At 41.5% G+C, this 16,872-nt stretch overlaps 2 protein-coding genes across 3 annotated transcripts in view; both read left to right on the top strand.

Annotated features, from left to right (window-relative positions):
- LOC310634220 (E3 ubiquitin/ISG15 ligase TRIM25-like) overlaps window positions 1-6,933 on the top strand; it is a 29,122-nt gene extending 22,189 nt beyond the window's left edge. Inside the window, exons 8-9 of the mRNA XM_083352379.1 lie at window positions 5,710-5,762; window positions 6,881-6,933. Coding sequence (XP_083208505.1) covers window positions 5,710-5,715 — 6 coding nt within the window. The 3' untranslated portion in view covers window positions 5,716-5,762; window positions 6,881-6,933. The remainder of the gene's footprint in view (window positions 1-5,709; window positions 5,763-6,880) is intronic.
- A 2,482-nt stretch (window positions 6,934-9,415) lies between these two features.
- SLC16A5 (solute carrier family 16 member 5) overlaps window positions 9,416-16,872 on the top strand; it is a 29,606-nt gene continuing 22,149 nt past the window's right edge. The window contains exons 1-2 of one of the 2 annotated variants that reach the window (XM_083352385.1): window positions 9,416-9,925; window positions 14,052-14,200. The gene's annotated coding sequence lies outside the window, so the exon portion shown is untranslated. The remainder of the gene's footprint in view (window positions 9,926-14,051; window positions 14,201-16,872) is intronic. The other variant, XM_083352386.1, reaches the window with a different exon arrangement.

Here is a 16,872-nt window from a genome sequence, read left to right as displayed (position 1 = left end):
ACCATACTGACTCCCTTCTATATCATTTACAGGAGTTAAAAATCCTATTTCATTTCACATGAATCAGTGTAGACTTACTCCTTTTGTGTGACTGATGTGATTACAATATTGCTATGTCTAATCCCTAGCAAACCACATGCAGTCCTCAAGTTACAACAAATATGACAAAATGGGGCCTTGAACTTTGTTACAAAGTGACGTGGTCATAAACCATGACATATGATGCATGCTTTAACAGTGGCAATTCCAGCAGTCCCTATTGTTGTCATTAAACCAGGACTGTGCAGGTCATTAAGTGAGGACCTCACATGAATACAACTTCCAACTTTCTGCCAGCTTCCCTGTTGACTTTGCTTCTGGGAAGCTAGTGGGGAATGTTGGAAATCGCTGTGGGGATGTCGCAATGGCAGGAACACTGAGGGTCCATCATAAGTCCTCCTCATTCAGTGCCGCTGTAATTTTGAACAGGGCTGCTGAGTGAATGGTCATAACCCAAGGACTACCTGTACTTCTGAATCCTATTGCTCTGTAGAGACTTCCCTTAGATGAGATTAAGGGACAGAGCAGCCAATTAGGAAATGGCCTGAGAGCTGGATACATTCTTGACCGCTGAAAAGGCAACTGAGATGCAGGATTTTTAGTTAATTTAGTCCAGATGCACCCAGGGGCATTATCAGTTGCATATCTAATTACTGTTCTTGGCTACAAATAGGGGAAAAAATCATAAACAATCTGAGAACTCATTGCCCGGGAAAGCAAAACCAGCCTTTTTAAAAATGTTCTCTGAATGAAAAAGGACCTGTAGAATAGAATAGAATAGAATAGAATAGAATAGAATAGAATAGAATAGAATAGAATAGAATAGAATAGAATAGAATAGAATAGAATAGAATAACTTTATTGTCACTTTGAATGTACACTAATTGGCATACATTAAAATGAAATTTCATTGCATACAGCTCTCAAAGGGTCACCACCTCCGCTATCCACTACATAAATATGACAAAAATAAATACATACATAATTATGCATATACCCACGTATATTATATGACATAGAGAAACAACAGCCTAGTTCAGATTATGTATTACATGTGCATGGCGAGAAAAACAAATCTTGTGAGTTTACCAGAAAGATGGCATAGGCAACAAAGCTATTACAGAATCGGGTAGATCTACCGGTATCTAAGTGGTCACTAAGATGACACAGACCCTTCATGGATTACTGCCTTGTCGTGGCAAAGGGGCTTGCGTAATTCAAGGCCACCCAAGATGGACAGGTCATAGCAGTGTTCTGGCAAAATGTGATCCACTGGAGAAGGAAATGGCAACCCACTCCAGTATCTTTGCCATGAAAACCCCATGGACAGTACCAAAAGGCAAAAAGATATGACGCTGGAAGGTGAGCCCCTCAGGTCGGAAGGCGTCCAATATGCTACTGGAGAAGAGCAGAGGGCTAGCACTAGTAGCACCAGAAAGAATGAAGCGACTTGGCCAAAGCCGAAAGGACACCTATCTGGTGGTGAAAGGAAAGTCTGATGCTGTAAAGATTTTTTCTCCATAGGAACCTGGAATCTAAGATCCACGAATCAAGGCAAGCTGGACGTGGTCAAACAAGAGACGGCAAGACTGAACATTGACATCTTAGGAATCAGCGAACTAAAATGGACAGGAATGAGTGAATTTAATTCAGATGACCATCAGGCATACTACTGCGGGCAAGAATTCCTCAGAAGAAATGGAGTAGCCTTCATAGTCAATAAAAGAAAAGGAAAAGCAATACTGGGATACAATCCCCAAAATGACAGAATGATCTCAGTTCGAATCCAAGGCAAACCATTCAATATCACAATAGTCCAAGTCTATGCACCAACCACTGGTGCTGAAGAGGATAAAATTGACTGGTTCCATGAAGCCCTATAGCTCCTTACAGAACTAACACCAAAAATGATTTATTTATTTATTTATTTTATTTTTAATTCCATTTATATCCCGCCCTTCTCCGAAGACTCAGGGTGGCTTACAAGCTTAGCAGTAGCCTTCATTCTATGTATATGCCTACTTATTAGGGCTTTCACGCACACCCCAAGCAGCATTATTACAAAGTCAGCTTAATTGCCCCCAACAATTTGGGTCCTCATTTTACCTACCTCGGAAGGATGGAAGGCTGAGTCAACCTTGAGCCTGGTGGGATGCGAACCTGCACTAATTGCAGGCAGCTGGTGTTACTTAAGGAGGCATTAGCCCACTGTTCCACCAAGGCTCTTAATAATGGGGGATTGGAATGCTAAAGTAGGAAGCCAAAAGATAACCAGAATAACAGGCAAGTTTGGCCTTGGAGTACAAAATGAAGCAGGGCACAGGCTGATAGAATATTGTCAAGAGAATACGATGGTCATAGCAAACACTCTTTTCCAACAACCCAAGAGACGGCTCTACACATGGACATCACCAGACGGTCAACACAGAAATCAGATTGACTATGTGCTCTGCAGCCAAAGATGGAGAAGACCATCTTTGGCTGCAGACCAACAAGACCAGGAGCTGACTGTGGCTCAGACCATGAGTTTCTCGTTGGAAAATTTAGGCTTAAACTGAAGAAAGTAGGGAAAAGCACTTGGCCACTGAGGTATGAACTAAATCAGACATGTCAAACACAAGGCCCGGGGGCCGGATCCGGCCCGCGAAGTGGTTTCATGTGGCCCACGAAGCCATCCTGGAAACAGTGAGGGAACGGCCCCCACTGCCCTGGCCCAGAGACCCTCCTCCTGCCAGAGACCCTCAGATCTGTCCCACTCCTGCCCAGGCCCCCATAGGCACCCTTGATGCGAACGATGTAGAGCTGGCCATGCCCACCCAGTAGGCCATACGCACTCTAGCCACGCCCACCCAGTAGGCCACGCCCACCCAGGACATACCCACCTGGCCCCCTAAGGGCAACCGCAATGCTGATGCGGCCCTCAATGAAATTGAGTTTGACACCCCTGAACTAAATCATATCCCTGATGAATATACAGTAGAGGTGACAAATAGATTTAAGGAATTATATCTGATAGACAGAGTGCCTGAAGAACTATGGACGGAGGTTAACAACATTGTACAAGAAGCAGCAACTAAAACCATCACAAAGAAAGAAATGCAAGAAAGCAAAATGGCTGTCTGAGGAAGCTTTGCAAACAGCTGAGGAAAGGAGGAAAGCAAAAGGCAAGGGAGAAAAAGAAAGATACGCCCAATTGAATGCAGAATTCCAGAGAATATCTAGAAGAGATAAGAATGCTTTCTTATATGAACAGTGCAAAGAAATAGAAGAAAACAATAGAATACGGAGGACCAGAGATCTCTTCAAGAAAATTGGAGAGATGAAGGGAAGGTTTCATGCAAAAATGGGCATGATAAAGGACCAAAATGGCAGGGACCTAACAGAAGCAGAAGAGATTAAGAAGAGGTGGCAAAATTACACAGAAGAAAGAACTATACAAGAACGAGCTTAATGTCCCTGATAACCATGATGAGGTGGTCACTGACCTCGAGCCACATATCCTAGAATGTGAAGTGAAGTGGGCCTTAGGAAAGCTGAGCAACAACAAAGCTAGTGGAGGTGACAGTATTCCAGCTGAGCTATTCAAAATCTTAAAAGATGATGCAGTAAATGTGCTACACTCAATTTGCCAGCAAATTTGGAAAACTCAACAGTGGCCACAGGATTGGAAAAGATCAGTTTACATTCCAATTCCAAAGAAAGGCAGTGCCAAAGAATGTTCAAACTATCGCACCATTGCACTCATTTCACATGCTAGTAAAGTTATGCTTAAAATCCTACAAGCTAGACTCCAGCAGTATGTGGATTGAGAACTACCAGAAGAGGCAGAGGAACTAGAGATCAAATTGCCAACATACTCTGGATCATGGAGAAAGCTAGGGAGTTCCAGAAAAACATCTACTTCTGCTTCATTGACTATGCTAAAGCATTTGATTGTGTGGATCACAACAAACTGTGGCAAGTTCTTAAAGAGATGGGAGTATCAGACCATCTCATTTGTCTCTTGAGAAAACTATATGCAGGTCAAGAAGCAACAGTGAGAACTGGACACGGAACCACTGATTGGTTCAAAATTGGGAAAGGAGTCCGGCAAGGCTGTATACTGTTGCCCTGCCTATTTAACTTATATGCAGAGCACATCATGAGAAAGGCAGGGCTAGATGAATCAAAAATTGGAATTAAGATTGCCGGGAGAAATATCAACAACCTAAAATATGCAGATGATGCCACTCTAATGGCAGAAAATGAAGAGGAACTAAAGAGCCTTTTGTTGTGGGTGAAGAAGGAGGATGCAAAAGTTGGGTTGAAATTTAACATTAAGAAAACCAAGATCGTGGCATCCGGCCCTCTCAAATCCTGGCAAATAGATGGAGAAGAAATGGAGGCAGTGACAGATTTAGTTTTCCTGGGCTCCAAGATCACTGCAGATGGGGACTGCAGCCAAGAAATTAAAAGACGCTTACTCCTGGGGAGGAAAGCCATGGCAAATCTAGACAGCATACTAAAAAGCAGAGACATCACCCTGCCAACAAAAGTGTGTATAGTCAAGGCTACGGTCTTCCCAGTTGCAACGTATGGCTGTGAAAGTTGGACCATAAGAAAGGCTGAGTGCCAAAGAATTGAGGCCTTTGAACTATGGTGCTGGAGAAGACTCCTATGAGTCCCTTGGACTGCAGGGTGATCAAATCGGTCACTCCTAGAGGAGATCAACCCTGACTACTCTTTACAAGGCCAGATCCTGAAGTTGAAACTCAAATACTTTGGCCACCTAATGAGAAGGAAGGACTCACTGGAGAAGAGCCTAATGCTGGGAAAGATCGAGGGCAATAGAAGAAGGGGACGACAGAGAATGAGGTGGCTGGATGGAGTCACTGAAGCAGTAGGCGTGAGCTTAAATGGACTCCAGAAGATGGTAGAAGACAGGAAGGCCTGGAGGAATGTTGTCCATGGGGTCGTGATGGGTCGGACATGACTTCGCAGCTAACAACAACAAAAGATGGCACAGAATCTACGAAAACAAAAAAGGGGAGGAATATCAGATCCCAAATTTGATCCTCCCTGTTTACTGTATTGGTATCTGCCATCAGAAAACTGGAATGGTTTTCTGATATGCACTGTTTATTAGGAATTGTTTATAATAAGTACAATTGATTAAGGGGTTGGAGAGAAATAAAATAAATTAGCCATCACAGAACAGATCTGCTATATGCAGTGATATTCCTTAGTTCTACTGTACAATGGCACACTTTTAAAAAAAGGAGCAACACAAACCTTTAGGAAGTTGTTTTCAAACATGGAATCCAAATCATTCATCACCATCTGGGAGTGAAAATAAATTAAAAGCCCACCAGTATACCCCTTCTTCCAAGAGTTTCCTTATAAAAGATATTGGCTAAAAGTAATCCTGTCATAACCTCCTCTGTTTAACTCTGAGCTTCTGACCCTTTCCATCATGGTGAATGCATACCTTTTTTTTCATGAGATTTATATGCCAGATGCTTTGGAGAGCGCTTTTGGTCCACATGAAAAACAAAGAGATTTTTCATCTGGTCATATCTGAGGAGGGAAAAATGTCAGACCTCCAAGCTGCTTAAATGGTATTTAATAACAAAAATTATAAAGATGTTTTTTCATTAGGCCCTGCTCTAACACAGGGTTTGTGTTTTCTAGTCTTAGAAGGAGATATACAGACACCAATCTGATTAAAGGCAGAACCTATGCAAGTAAGGCTGCTCATTGCATACTGCCAATTAATTCAATTAATTCAATATCCTTATTGAAGAATCGATGGATTGTGTTGCATTGCAACGTGAGAAAGAGAGAGAGAGAGAGAGAGAAGGAATTTAATTTAAGCATCAGGCAACTATTGCCTCAGCACTACCCTTTCCCCTAAGTTGCCTAACAGCGTTTGCTGATCTAGTTTTACCTTATTCATGGAGCTGTGTTAGCTGCCAAATATGTGCAGTTAGTGCATGCATGTGTAAGGGTGACACCTGATTTTTTCACCTTTGATCATTCAGATAATTATTGCTGGCTGAAGAATGAATTCCCAATCTTTGTACTTGAAGACCAATAATAAAAGGTTAGGCTATATCCTTAGTTCGGGAACAGAATACAGGTAGTCCTTGACTTACGACCACAACTGAGCCCAAAATTTCCATTGCTAAGTGAGACATTTGTTAAGTGAGTTTTGCCCCATTTGTTAAGTAAATCACTACAGCTATTAAGTTAGTAACCCGGCTGTTAAGTGAATCTGGCTTTCCCATTGACTTTGCTTGTCAGAAGGTCACAAAAGGTATCACAGGACCCTGGGACACTGCAACTGTCATAAATTGCCAAGCATCTGGATTTTTATCACATGACCATGGGGATGTTATAAGTGTGAAAAATGGTTGTAAGTCATTTTTTTCAGTGCCGTTGTAACTTTGAACGGTCATTAACTGACCTGTTGTAAATCGAGGACTATCTGTACTTTTACAGATTTTTTTTAGGGGGAAAAAGACAAGTCAATATCATTTACAGTTCAATGGGTAATCCATAATTCACATGTACATGTAGACCTTAGTAGCAATATATAGACGCTCACTAAGCCATGTATTATCTTTTTTTCTCACCAGCCAAATGATCCACTGGTTGATCAGTCAGTGGAATAAATTAACAATTATTTAAGCTAGCTAGAGGTGAAAAGAGTATTAAACCAAGGCTGAAAAGATCACTATAGCAACCAGTTTCTAGAATTTGTTTTGGGGGATATTAGATATCTGTATATGTTGCAGAAATTAGAGTAAACTCACTTATCAGACCAACTGATTTCTTGCTTCTTACCTCACATGACCTCAAGAAAGATATAAATCTTCAGGACATCCAAGTGTACCCGTAAGAATCCAATTTCCAGTCTTAACCCTGTGCCAGGTAACCTTATGATTGAGCAGCAAAGGAAGCCAAATGTATAATTTCCCTCCCTCTTGTAGAGAGGTGTTAGAAAGGAAGGACTTATATCATTTATTCTTCAAAAACTGAATAGTATTTATCAAGGAATATTCATTTTGTATTTAGCAAGATTTAATATTTGATAATTTTACAAGGAGATTAACTTCCCTGCCAAATAATTGATATATTCTAGGTGGCAGGTGTTGCCTGTCACTTACCTGCCAAACTGCTTTGTTGTTGATGTTATTTATCTACTTTATGATGGTTAATTTTTAAATATTCAGTGATACTTATTGCAAATTAGTTAACTGTATTTTGCACATACGCACTGTTATACTGTCACAGTGGCTAAAACAAGGTTACATTTTACATCAACTTCTCATTTAATGACCGCATGCCATTCCAACAACCAAACTGTTAGGCAAAATGATTGCTAAGTGAACATGTGACAGAGAGAGAGATATTGCAAAGGTCAGTACGTACTGCCATTTCATTCAGATGAAGTTCTCTTGTAGCTATGCCAACATTACTTTCACTCCTGTGTGCCTTGTCAAGCACATGAAATTTGGTCATAAATGTGTCCATTGATTGATTTTTTAAAAATCACCATTACTGTCATATTTGCAAGTGGTTGCTAATCAAAGGAAGATGCTAAACAAGGAGTGAATATAAAACCTTTTCAGGATCTGCTAAAGGGGAATATTATGCCATGTTGTCAGTCAGAAACACGAGGTAGTAATTCTGGATTGATAAAATTGACAACAAAAGCATTTTCTTACTGAAGGATAAACAAGTCTAAGGCTAAAGCTGAGTTTTTCTAGACACAGATGTCAAACTTGATTATGTCACATGATGTATCATGACGTATCACAGGGGTCTTCAAACTTGGCCCTTTGAGGACTCGTGGACTTCAACTCCCAGAATTCCTCAGCCAGATTATCTGGCTGAGGAATTCTGGGAGTTGAAGTCCATGAGTCCTCAAAGGGCCAAGTTTGAAGACTCCTGATGTATCATGATGTTTTTTTGCCTCTGCGGAGTTGGGAAGGGCGTGGCCTGCGTGTGACACATCCAGCCTGCAGGCCGCCAGTTTGACACCCTTGTTCTAGAGCATATTCTGCTTCCAGTTTCTAGAAAATGTTTCAGATGTTCATATTTGGAAATAATCTGTTTCTGCTTGCAGGGTAATCTGCAGGTACATTGTGTGGGAAAGCTATGATGCCATCTCTGATCACTCCTCATACAATATGTACCTCTGCATACGCACCAGGGCTGGAAAGCTGGTCAGACTTCTGGCCCAGGCCTCCCAGTTTGAGTTCACACAGCAAAATAATCCATGCATTCCCCATCAAGCAAATTCTTAGTTACAATAATAAAACATGAAGAATTTCACCCAGATTGTGAAACTGGAAGTTTGGGAGCAACACACAAAGCATCAGTTAATCCCCAAGCTATCAACTCAACATCAAGAGGGCTGTAGCAATAAAATACAGGGGTCTGTTCTCCATCTTTAGAAGGCACTGTAAAAAAACAATTAAACAAGTAAACAAGAATTAATTAATTAACGAGAAGGCCTTATTTGACATAAAGTGTCAAATACAGTGGGTTGCTTTTGGCTTGTTTTGGCTGGTTCTTGCATTTAACATTTGAAGTGGGAAGTTAAAAGTCCAGAGTCAACTTGGAGTCAGACAGCATCAAAATCACACCAACCAATTAATCAATCTCTGGTTTAAGGTTACCACAAAGTAATAGTATAGGTGACTGCAGGTTGCCAACTCTGAAAAACATTAAAACAAAAATATGGATTTCCCCCAGTTTTTACAACAAACAATAGACCTATGCTTGGGCTGCATCAATTCAATCACAGGTAGATATGTTGAATACACAACCTGTTCTAACTCTTTCCATTTTTTAAAAAAAAAGATGCTAGATGACTCATTCCTGATATGCACAGCTTCTATATTTTCTGATTTGGAAATCCAGGGTAATAGTACTGGACTATATCTAGGAAGACATGGGTTTAAAAATCCCATCAGCCACTTGGTCAACTAAATGACTTTGAGCCAGTCATTCTCTACCTAACTTTTATTGGTGAAGAAACTAGACTCGAGAGCAATAGTTCATCCTGCCTTGGTGGAGCGGTGAGCTAATGCCTCCTTAAGTAAAACCAGCTGCCTGCAATTAGTGCAGGTTCGCATCCCAGCAGGCTCAAGGTTGACTCAGCCTTCCATCCTTCCGAGGTAGGTAAAATGAGGACCCAGATTGTTGGGGGCAATTAAGCTGACTTTGTAATAATGCCGCTTGGGGGAGGTGTGAAAGCCCTAATAAGCAGGCATATACATAGAATGAAGGCTACTGCTAAGCTTGTAAGCCGCCCTGAGTCATCGGAGAAGGGCGGGATATAAATGGAATTAAAATTTAAAAAAAATAAAAATAAACGAAAGTGACAGAAGGCTCAGAAGAAAAATACAACCAACATATCCGTTTAGTCCCACCTGGAGCCTGAAAAATAACGGGTAACACCACTACATTTATCGCCTCAGCAGGAGCCGATCCCTGATACATCACGTTCCAAAATGTACCAAATCAAGGTGTGGAAGCGCACCTTTGCTCCTTGATCACGGGACCTCCGGGAAAGAGTGTCAACCCTTCTCTCGCCTTCGATCAAAAAGGCACCTCGGGAGCTACGCAGAGACTTCTCGATTGACCTCTGTCATCCTGGATTGATCAAGCAATCAGAGATAATCTACGCTCTCCGAGCGCGAGTCTCCTCCTCCTCCTCCGCCTCCGTTGCTGTCTCCGCCGCCGGCAGTTGCGACGGCGAGAGTTAAAAGCTTTTTCACCCGGCGGCCCCGCTGGGAAGAGGAGCCGGAGAAGCGAAAGGAAGCCGCCCCGGGGACTCCCTGCCAGGGAGGGAGCCGTCATTCCCCGCGCTTCTCCCTTTGCCCGGGCTGAGCAGGTAAGAGGCAACCGATCGACTAAGTTCCCGAGCCGGAATCACTTCGGCGAGATTTATTTATATTTTTTTTGAGTGGGGCCGCGGTATCTTAAAGCTAAGATCTATTCCAGTCCGGGTCTTTGCCTTCCTTTTTTGCTTCTCCACCGGTGGAGCCGGCGGCGTGTAATCAGCGGGAGAGGGGTGGGGTGGGGTGAATCCATCAACACGTGTCTGGGACGGCAGACTTTTCTTTCTTCTCAAAGGGCAGGCAGCGAAACTTGGAACTTTCAGTGTTCACACGAGAAAACAGCTTCTCCCGCTATGTTTGCCTGGAACCCGGCCTGAAACCTAATCGGTCTCTGCAAGTTGGCCGATTGTCCGAGATCGTCGCTTAAGACGGAGATGGGAATGCCCAAGCTACAGTTAAGATTGTGACTGAATCGACCTCAGCCCCCGAACCGTGTTTTCCGGAGAGAAAGGCTGCTACCTTGACGCTAAAACAGAGAGGCCTATTTCCATCATGGCCCCGTGGTGGGCTCTGAAAACTAATGTACAAAAGATCCAGGCTAAACAGGAGTGATGATTGCCATTTTATTCTATAGGAAAGTCGAAGGCGACACAGATCCCTGAAACAACAAGAAACTAGTGCTGTTGCTGCTCTTTGGAGAGGCAGTTGAGTTGCAAAATGCTGTCACGGGGAGAGTAGCTGAGAGATCTGTGCACTTGATACTCCATTCACCCATGAACTGATTAACTCATCAAATGTACCAGTCCCAGGAGAACTTTGTGGGGCTCCGTGAGAAGTTACGAGGGGAGGGGGAGAGACATTCATTTGAATGCAGTCAGTGTTCTCTGGCTAAAACTCTGCTTCTGGATCAGGGGAATAATTTTAGTTCCAGGAAATTTTTCCTTAACTGTTCTACAGCCTGAAAAAAATTCTACAGCTTGAAAAAGTTGAACCCCCGTAGGGCAGATACTAAGTGCTTCCAAATGAAAACTTGTGAAATCATTGACAAATTATTGCACAATTTTATGCATTGAAAATCTTTATTTGTTTTTCCAGCATATTTTTGCCACTTTTGTTTGTGTTTTTGTTTTGTTTTTACTGTGGGAACATCTAGGGTTTCTTTTTAAAGGATAGAGTAATATAGCCTCCAAAAACAAGCTTTTTAAATGTCAGACAAAGAAATTTGTCATTGTTCTGTGCATATTTCCCTTTGTAGGTACCATCACTTTTTTAATCTTGGTGGTCAGGAATTTTTGTGGTACTTAAATTTTGTGGTACATTTTTTTAAATATTAAAGAAACAATTAAACATCAGTTAAATGAGTGTGTTAAAGCATTATACTTGTATATATCTATAACACACTTTACAAAGGTGAAAAAAGCCTTTTCTCGTTTTAATTACAGTAAGAGGTAATAAACTTGACCAAAATGTTTAAACATCAGTATTATAAAGGTCAGTACTTGTAAAAAAGAATTCATTTAAGTTTTGATTTTTATACTAATGACAACATAATAAAAGAAGCCAAACCAGGTGTTAGCACTATTTTAAAAAATGTGTTTGTTGTTTAAATAAGGTGACAAATGTTGCACCTATGGCAAAGGGCACAGGCTGTGATAGGCTAGAAATAAATCAGTGCCTACAGTATATCAAAAGGATACTCCTTTAAATAATTGGATAAGGGTTGGGACATGGCTAGGATATAATGAAATGCATATTCAAAAAATGCACACTATTTCTAAATAGTAGGGAAAGTCAGTTACAATTCTACTCATAGCTCTTTAAGGGCAATTTTTTGTATTAACCCTAGGTACTCTTTGGAAGCCCCTGGTGATTCCTCCACTATACTATTTAGGAAACCTCACTTGAGTTATATAAAATTACTCAGGGTAAGAAAAATCCAACTGTAAAGCAAGAAGAAGAAAAAATGTGCAGAGGGCAGTAGCCTTTTTAAAGAGTTGCTGCAGAAGGAAGCAAGGCAGCTCCCTGAGATAACCCAAGAGATCTTATATAAAAGAGGCCCTCAGAGCACCAATTAAGGTATAGTGGCCATAGCAGCAGTCTGCAGGCAAATGCCACAGACACCTCATACAGTGTCTTCAGCATAACACGCCCCTCTGGGCTCAATAAATCAGTTGCTGAGGTAATAATGGGGGGGGGGAAGCTGCAGGTGGGAGTGGAGGGCCCCAGTTCCATTTGTACTGGATTAACAGTTGGAGCAGCTGTTTCACAGGGCCTAACTGAAGGGCCACCCGCCCCTGCTTTAGTCTTGACAACTGCATTCTGAAGCTCTATGATCACAGTTCCCTTTTTTATATTTTATTATTTTATTCCTTATATTATTGGCCTGAAATGTTAGCTTGGGCATGAAATATGTGGGCATGTAGCTGCAGGTGGGTTGAGTAAGAAGTGATTAAAAAATGCAGGAAGTGTTATTTACAGGGCCATTTATAAAAGAACGCAGCTGATAATAAAAACTTGCTGGGGAGTAGTGAGATAATGAATGTAGGTAAGGGTCGTAAGAAACCTTTATCCCCTTTTCAAGGTGCCAGAATCACAAGTAATGTTCTCCAGTTAATTTGGTGGCTTATTGCTCAACTCTCTCTTTTGAGGTTTGGCTAAGAATGGACTCTTTTAAAGTCGGTCACAGTATCTCCTGGCATAGAAAAGGAAGTGTTCCTCAACTGATTCCTTAATAATGCCCTTCCTGATATCAGATTAATTTCTGCTTAGTCATTGATTCTGCTTCACCAAAAAATGCTGACAAAACAGGCAATCTTTTTGTGGCCTGGGGTGCACTTCATACAGTGGTGGGATTCAGCCAGTTTGCACCAATTGCAGAACCGGTAGCTATTTTTTTGTTGCCCAAAATAGACTTCCGGAAGCAGCATTCACACAGAGAACTGGTTGTTCAAATATTTGAATGCCACCACTGGCTTCATATATGTATATTGAGTGGCCATAGGTGGCTAGGCAATGTGATAATTATTATCCCACATCTATGTATAAGAATAATTTTGGGATCAGGGTGAGGGGTTAGGGAGATGAACTCCATTCTTGGTGATTGCATCCAGGCAATTTTCTGTAATGAATGAGGTTTGCCTTTTGTATTTTTTCTGCCTTTTTTTAGCTTCCTAGACTAGAAAACAGAAATACTAATCAAAGCCAACTCTGCTTGGCTCCTAAAATAAATCTGTATAAAGATTTGGTATACTTTGTGGGATTTTAGGGGGTCCAGTCCAATCTGGGCTCTGTATTCTACAAAAAAAGATGTTTGGAGACTGTGCATTTACAGACTGAGGGTTTCAAGCATTGTCTAGAGCAGACATGTCAAACAGAAGGCCCGGGGGCCGGATGCGGCCCGTGAAGTGGTTTTATGTGGCCCGCGAAGCCATCCTGGAAACAGTGAGGGAACGGCCCCCACTGCCTTTGGCCCTGGCCCAGAGACCCTCCTTCTGCCAGAGACCCTCAGATCTGTCCCACTCCTGCCCAGGCCCCCATAGGCACCCTTGATGCGAACGATGTAGGGCTGGCCACGCCCACCCAGTAGGCCATATGCACTCTAGCCACGCCCACCCAGTAGGCCACGCCCACCCTGGCCATACCCACCCGGCCCCCTGAGGGCAACTACAATGCTGATGCGGCCCTCAATGAAATTGAGTTTGACACCCCTGGTCTAGAGCAGTGTTTCCCTACCTTAGGAACCTGAAGATGCGTGGACTTCAACTCCCAGAATTCCCCAGCCAGCATAGCTGGCTGGGGAATTCTGGGAGTTGAAGTCCAAGCATCTTCAAGTTCCTAAGGTTGGGAAACGCTGGTCTAGAGATGGTATCCTTTGTCTTATGTTAAATATTGAACAATCTTACTGTCATATATGGAAGATTTCCAGATATCTAAACTGATCTTCTGAATCACATTATAAAATTCATAGTAGTACTGGGAGAGTAGAGGGCAGTATCTTATGCTTGGTTATAGAGTCTGGATCAAGTGCTTATACCAGTTAGTCACTGCTTTTGCTAGTGGTTTATATTGAAGGTTGTCTGTGAGCAAGCACCAGATTATAATCCAAGTCTGATGAAAGGGAATAGTTTTTTTATTTCCCTTTAATAAAACAGAGTATTTTTTGTTATATTTTTTTATTAGTTTATCAAAATATCACATACAGTAATATAAAGAAAAATGAAAATAATTGGAAAATAAGGAAGGCAAAGCGGAAGTGGACAAAATGTAGGGTAAAGGAGAGAAGAAAAAAAGCAATTGATTTCTGACTCCTTTGGGCACAGTAGAAAAAGGTAATAATATACAATCTCAATTTTTTGCTTTTACATAGTGATATATATTGACCATTTCTGTAACAACAAACCTATCTAATCAGCAAAACCCAAAATCAAAGTTTCATTTTTTCCACCTCAAGTACAAAGCAGTTTCTAAGTGGAAACATCTGAATATTTCCCAAATAAACTACCTAAATCAAAAATGTCATATATTAATCTTCCTGCTTATATATTGTAAAATTGTAGATCACTAATTATGCATGTGTATTCTTGTATGAATCTAGGATGATTTAAAAATAATGATTTAGGATCAATATATTAAGTATGACTCTACTACTGAAATGGATTGCCCCATTGCCGTTATGATTTATTCTTGTAATAATGAGATTGTCCTGTATCTGTTATGATTCCTCTATTCTTTCTATAATTCTAAATTGTGGTTATAAAGGTTACCTAATAAACCAGTTGCACTAATCTTTCATGCAGAGCCCACAACACATGTTCTCCAGTTTATTCAATGAATTTGGAGTAGAAAGTGGTTTGCTGGACATGTACAGATTCAAGAGAGTTGCTTTTGGTCTTCACATTGAAACTTGGAACCTGCAGTTACATATTCTTTGTTCAGCATTAATCTGAAAAAGATTGTGCAGCAATAAGGAACATAGCAAATTTGGCATGGGATTTTATACCAAAGTATAAATGAAAGATCCCCTTCATGGATTACTGCCTTGTCGTGGCGAAGGGGCTTGCGTAATTCAATGAAGCTATGAGCTATGCCGTGCAGGGCCACCCAAGACGGACAGGTCATAGCTGAGAGTTCTGACAAAACGTGATCCACTGGAGAAGGAAATGGCAACCCACTCCAGTATCTTTGCCCTATGGACAGTACCAAAAGGCAAAACGATATGACGCTGGAAGATGAGCCCCTCAGGTCGGAAGGCGTCCAATATGCTACTGGGGAAGAGCAGAGGGCTAGTACTAGTAGAGCCAGAAAGAATGAAGCGACTGGGCCAAAGCCGAAAGGACGCTCAGCTGTGGATATGTCTGGTGGTGAAAGGAAAGTCCGATGCTGTAAAGATTTTTTCTCCATAGGAACCTGGAATGTAAGATCCATGAATCAAGGAAAGCTGGACGTGGTCAAACAAGAGATGACAAGACTGAACATCGACATCTTAGGTATCAGCGAACTAAAATGGACAGGAATGGGTGAATTTAATTCAGATGACCATCAGGTATACTACTGCGGGCAAGAATCCCTCAGAAGAAATGGAGTAGCCTTCATAGTCAATAAAAGAGTAGGAAAATCAATACTGGGCTACAATCCTCAAAATGACAGAATGATCTCAGTTCGAATCCAAGGCAAACCATTCAATATCACAGTAGTCCAAGTCTATACCCCAACCACCAGTGCTGAAGAGGATGAAATTGACCGGTTCTATGAAGCCCTACAGCACCTTATAGAAGTAACACCAAAAAATGATGTCCTTATCATCATGGGGGATTGGAATGCTAAAGTAGGAAGCCAAAAGATAACTGGAATATCAGGCAAGTTTGGCCTTGGAGTACAAAATGAAGCAGGGCACAGGCTGATAGAATTTTGTCAAGAGAATACGATGGTCATAGCAAACACTCTTTTCCAACAACCCAAGAGACGGCTCTACACATGGACATCACCAGACGGTCAACACAGAAATCAGATTGACTATATGCTCTGCAGCCAAAGATGGAGAAGCTCTATACAGTCGGTAAAAACAAGACCAGGAGCTGACTGTGGCTCAGACCATGAGCTTCTCCTTGCAAAGTTTAGGCTTAAACTGAAGAAAGTAGGGAAAAGCACTAGGCCACTCAGGTATGAATTAAATCATATCCCTGTTGAATATACAGTAGAGGTGACAAATAGATTTAAGGAATTAGATCTGATAGACAGAGTGCCTGAAGAACTATGGACAGAGGTTCGCAACATTGTACAACAGGTAGCAATCAAAACCATCCCAAAGAAAAAGAAATGCAAGAAAGCAAAATGGCTGTCTGAGGAAGCTTTGCAAATAGCTGAGGAAAGGAGGGAAGCGAAAGGCAAGGGAGAAAAACATAGATATGCCCAATTGAATGCAGAATTCCAGAGAATAGCTAGAAGAGATGCCTTCTTAAATGAACAGTGCAAAGAAATAGAAGAAAACAATAGAATAGGGAGGACCAGAGATCTTTTCAAGAAAATTGGAGAGATGAAGGGAACGTTTCATGCAAAAATGGGCATGATAAAGGACCAAAATGGCAGGGACCTAACAGAGGCAAAAGAGATTAAGAACAGGTGGCAAAATTACACAGAAGAACTATACAAGAATGAGCTTAACGTCCCAGATAATCACAATGAGGTGGTCACTGACCTCGAGCCAGACATCCTAGAATGTGAGGTGAAGTGGGCCTTAGAAAAGCTGAGCAACAACAAAGCTAATGGAGGTGACAGTATTCCAGCTGAGCTATTCAAAATCTTAAAAGACAGTGCAGTAAAAGTGCTACACTCAATTTGCCAGCAAATTTGGAAAACTCAACAGTGGCCACAGGATTGGAAAAGATCAGTTTACATTCCAATTCCAAAGAAAGGCAGTGCCAAAGAATGTTCAAACTATCGCACCATTGCACTCATTTCTCATGCTAGTAAAGTCATGCTTAAAATCCTACAAGCTAGACTT

This window comes from Vipera ursinii (genome assembly GCF_947247035.1).
Source record: "Vipera ursinii genome assembly, chromosome: 2".
Classification (NCBI taxonomy): Eukaryota; Metazoa; Chordata; class Lepidosauria; order Squamata; family Viperidae; genus Vipera; species Vipera ursinii.
The sequence above is the reverse complement of the archived record's forward strand: the minus strand, read 5'-3'. Positions and strand labels throughout refer to the sequence as shown.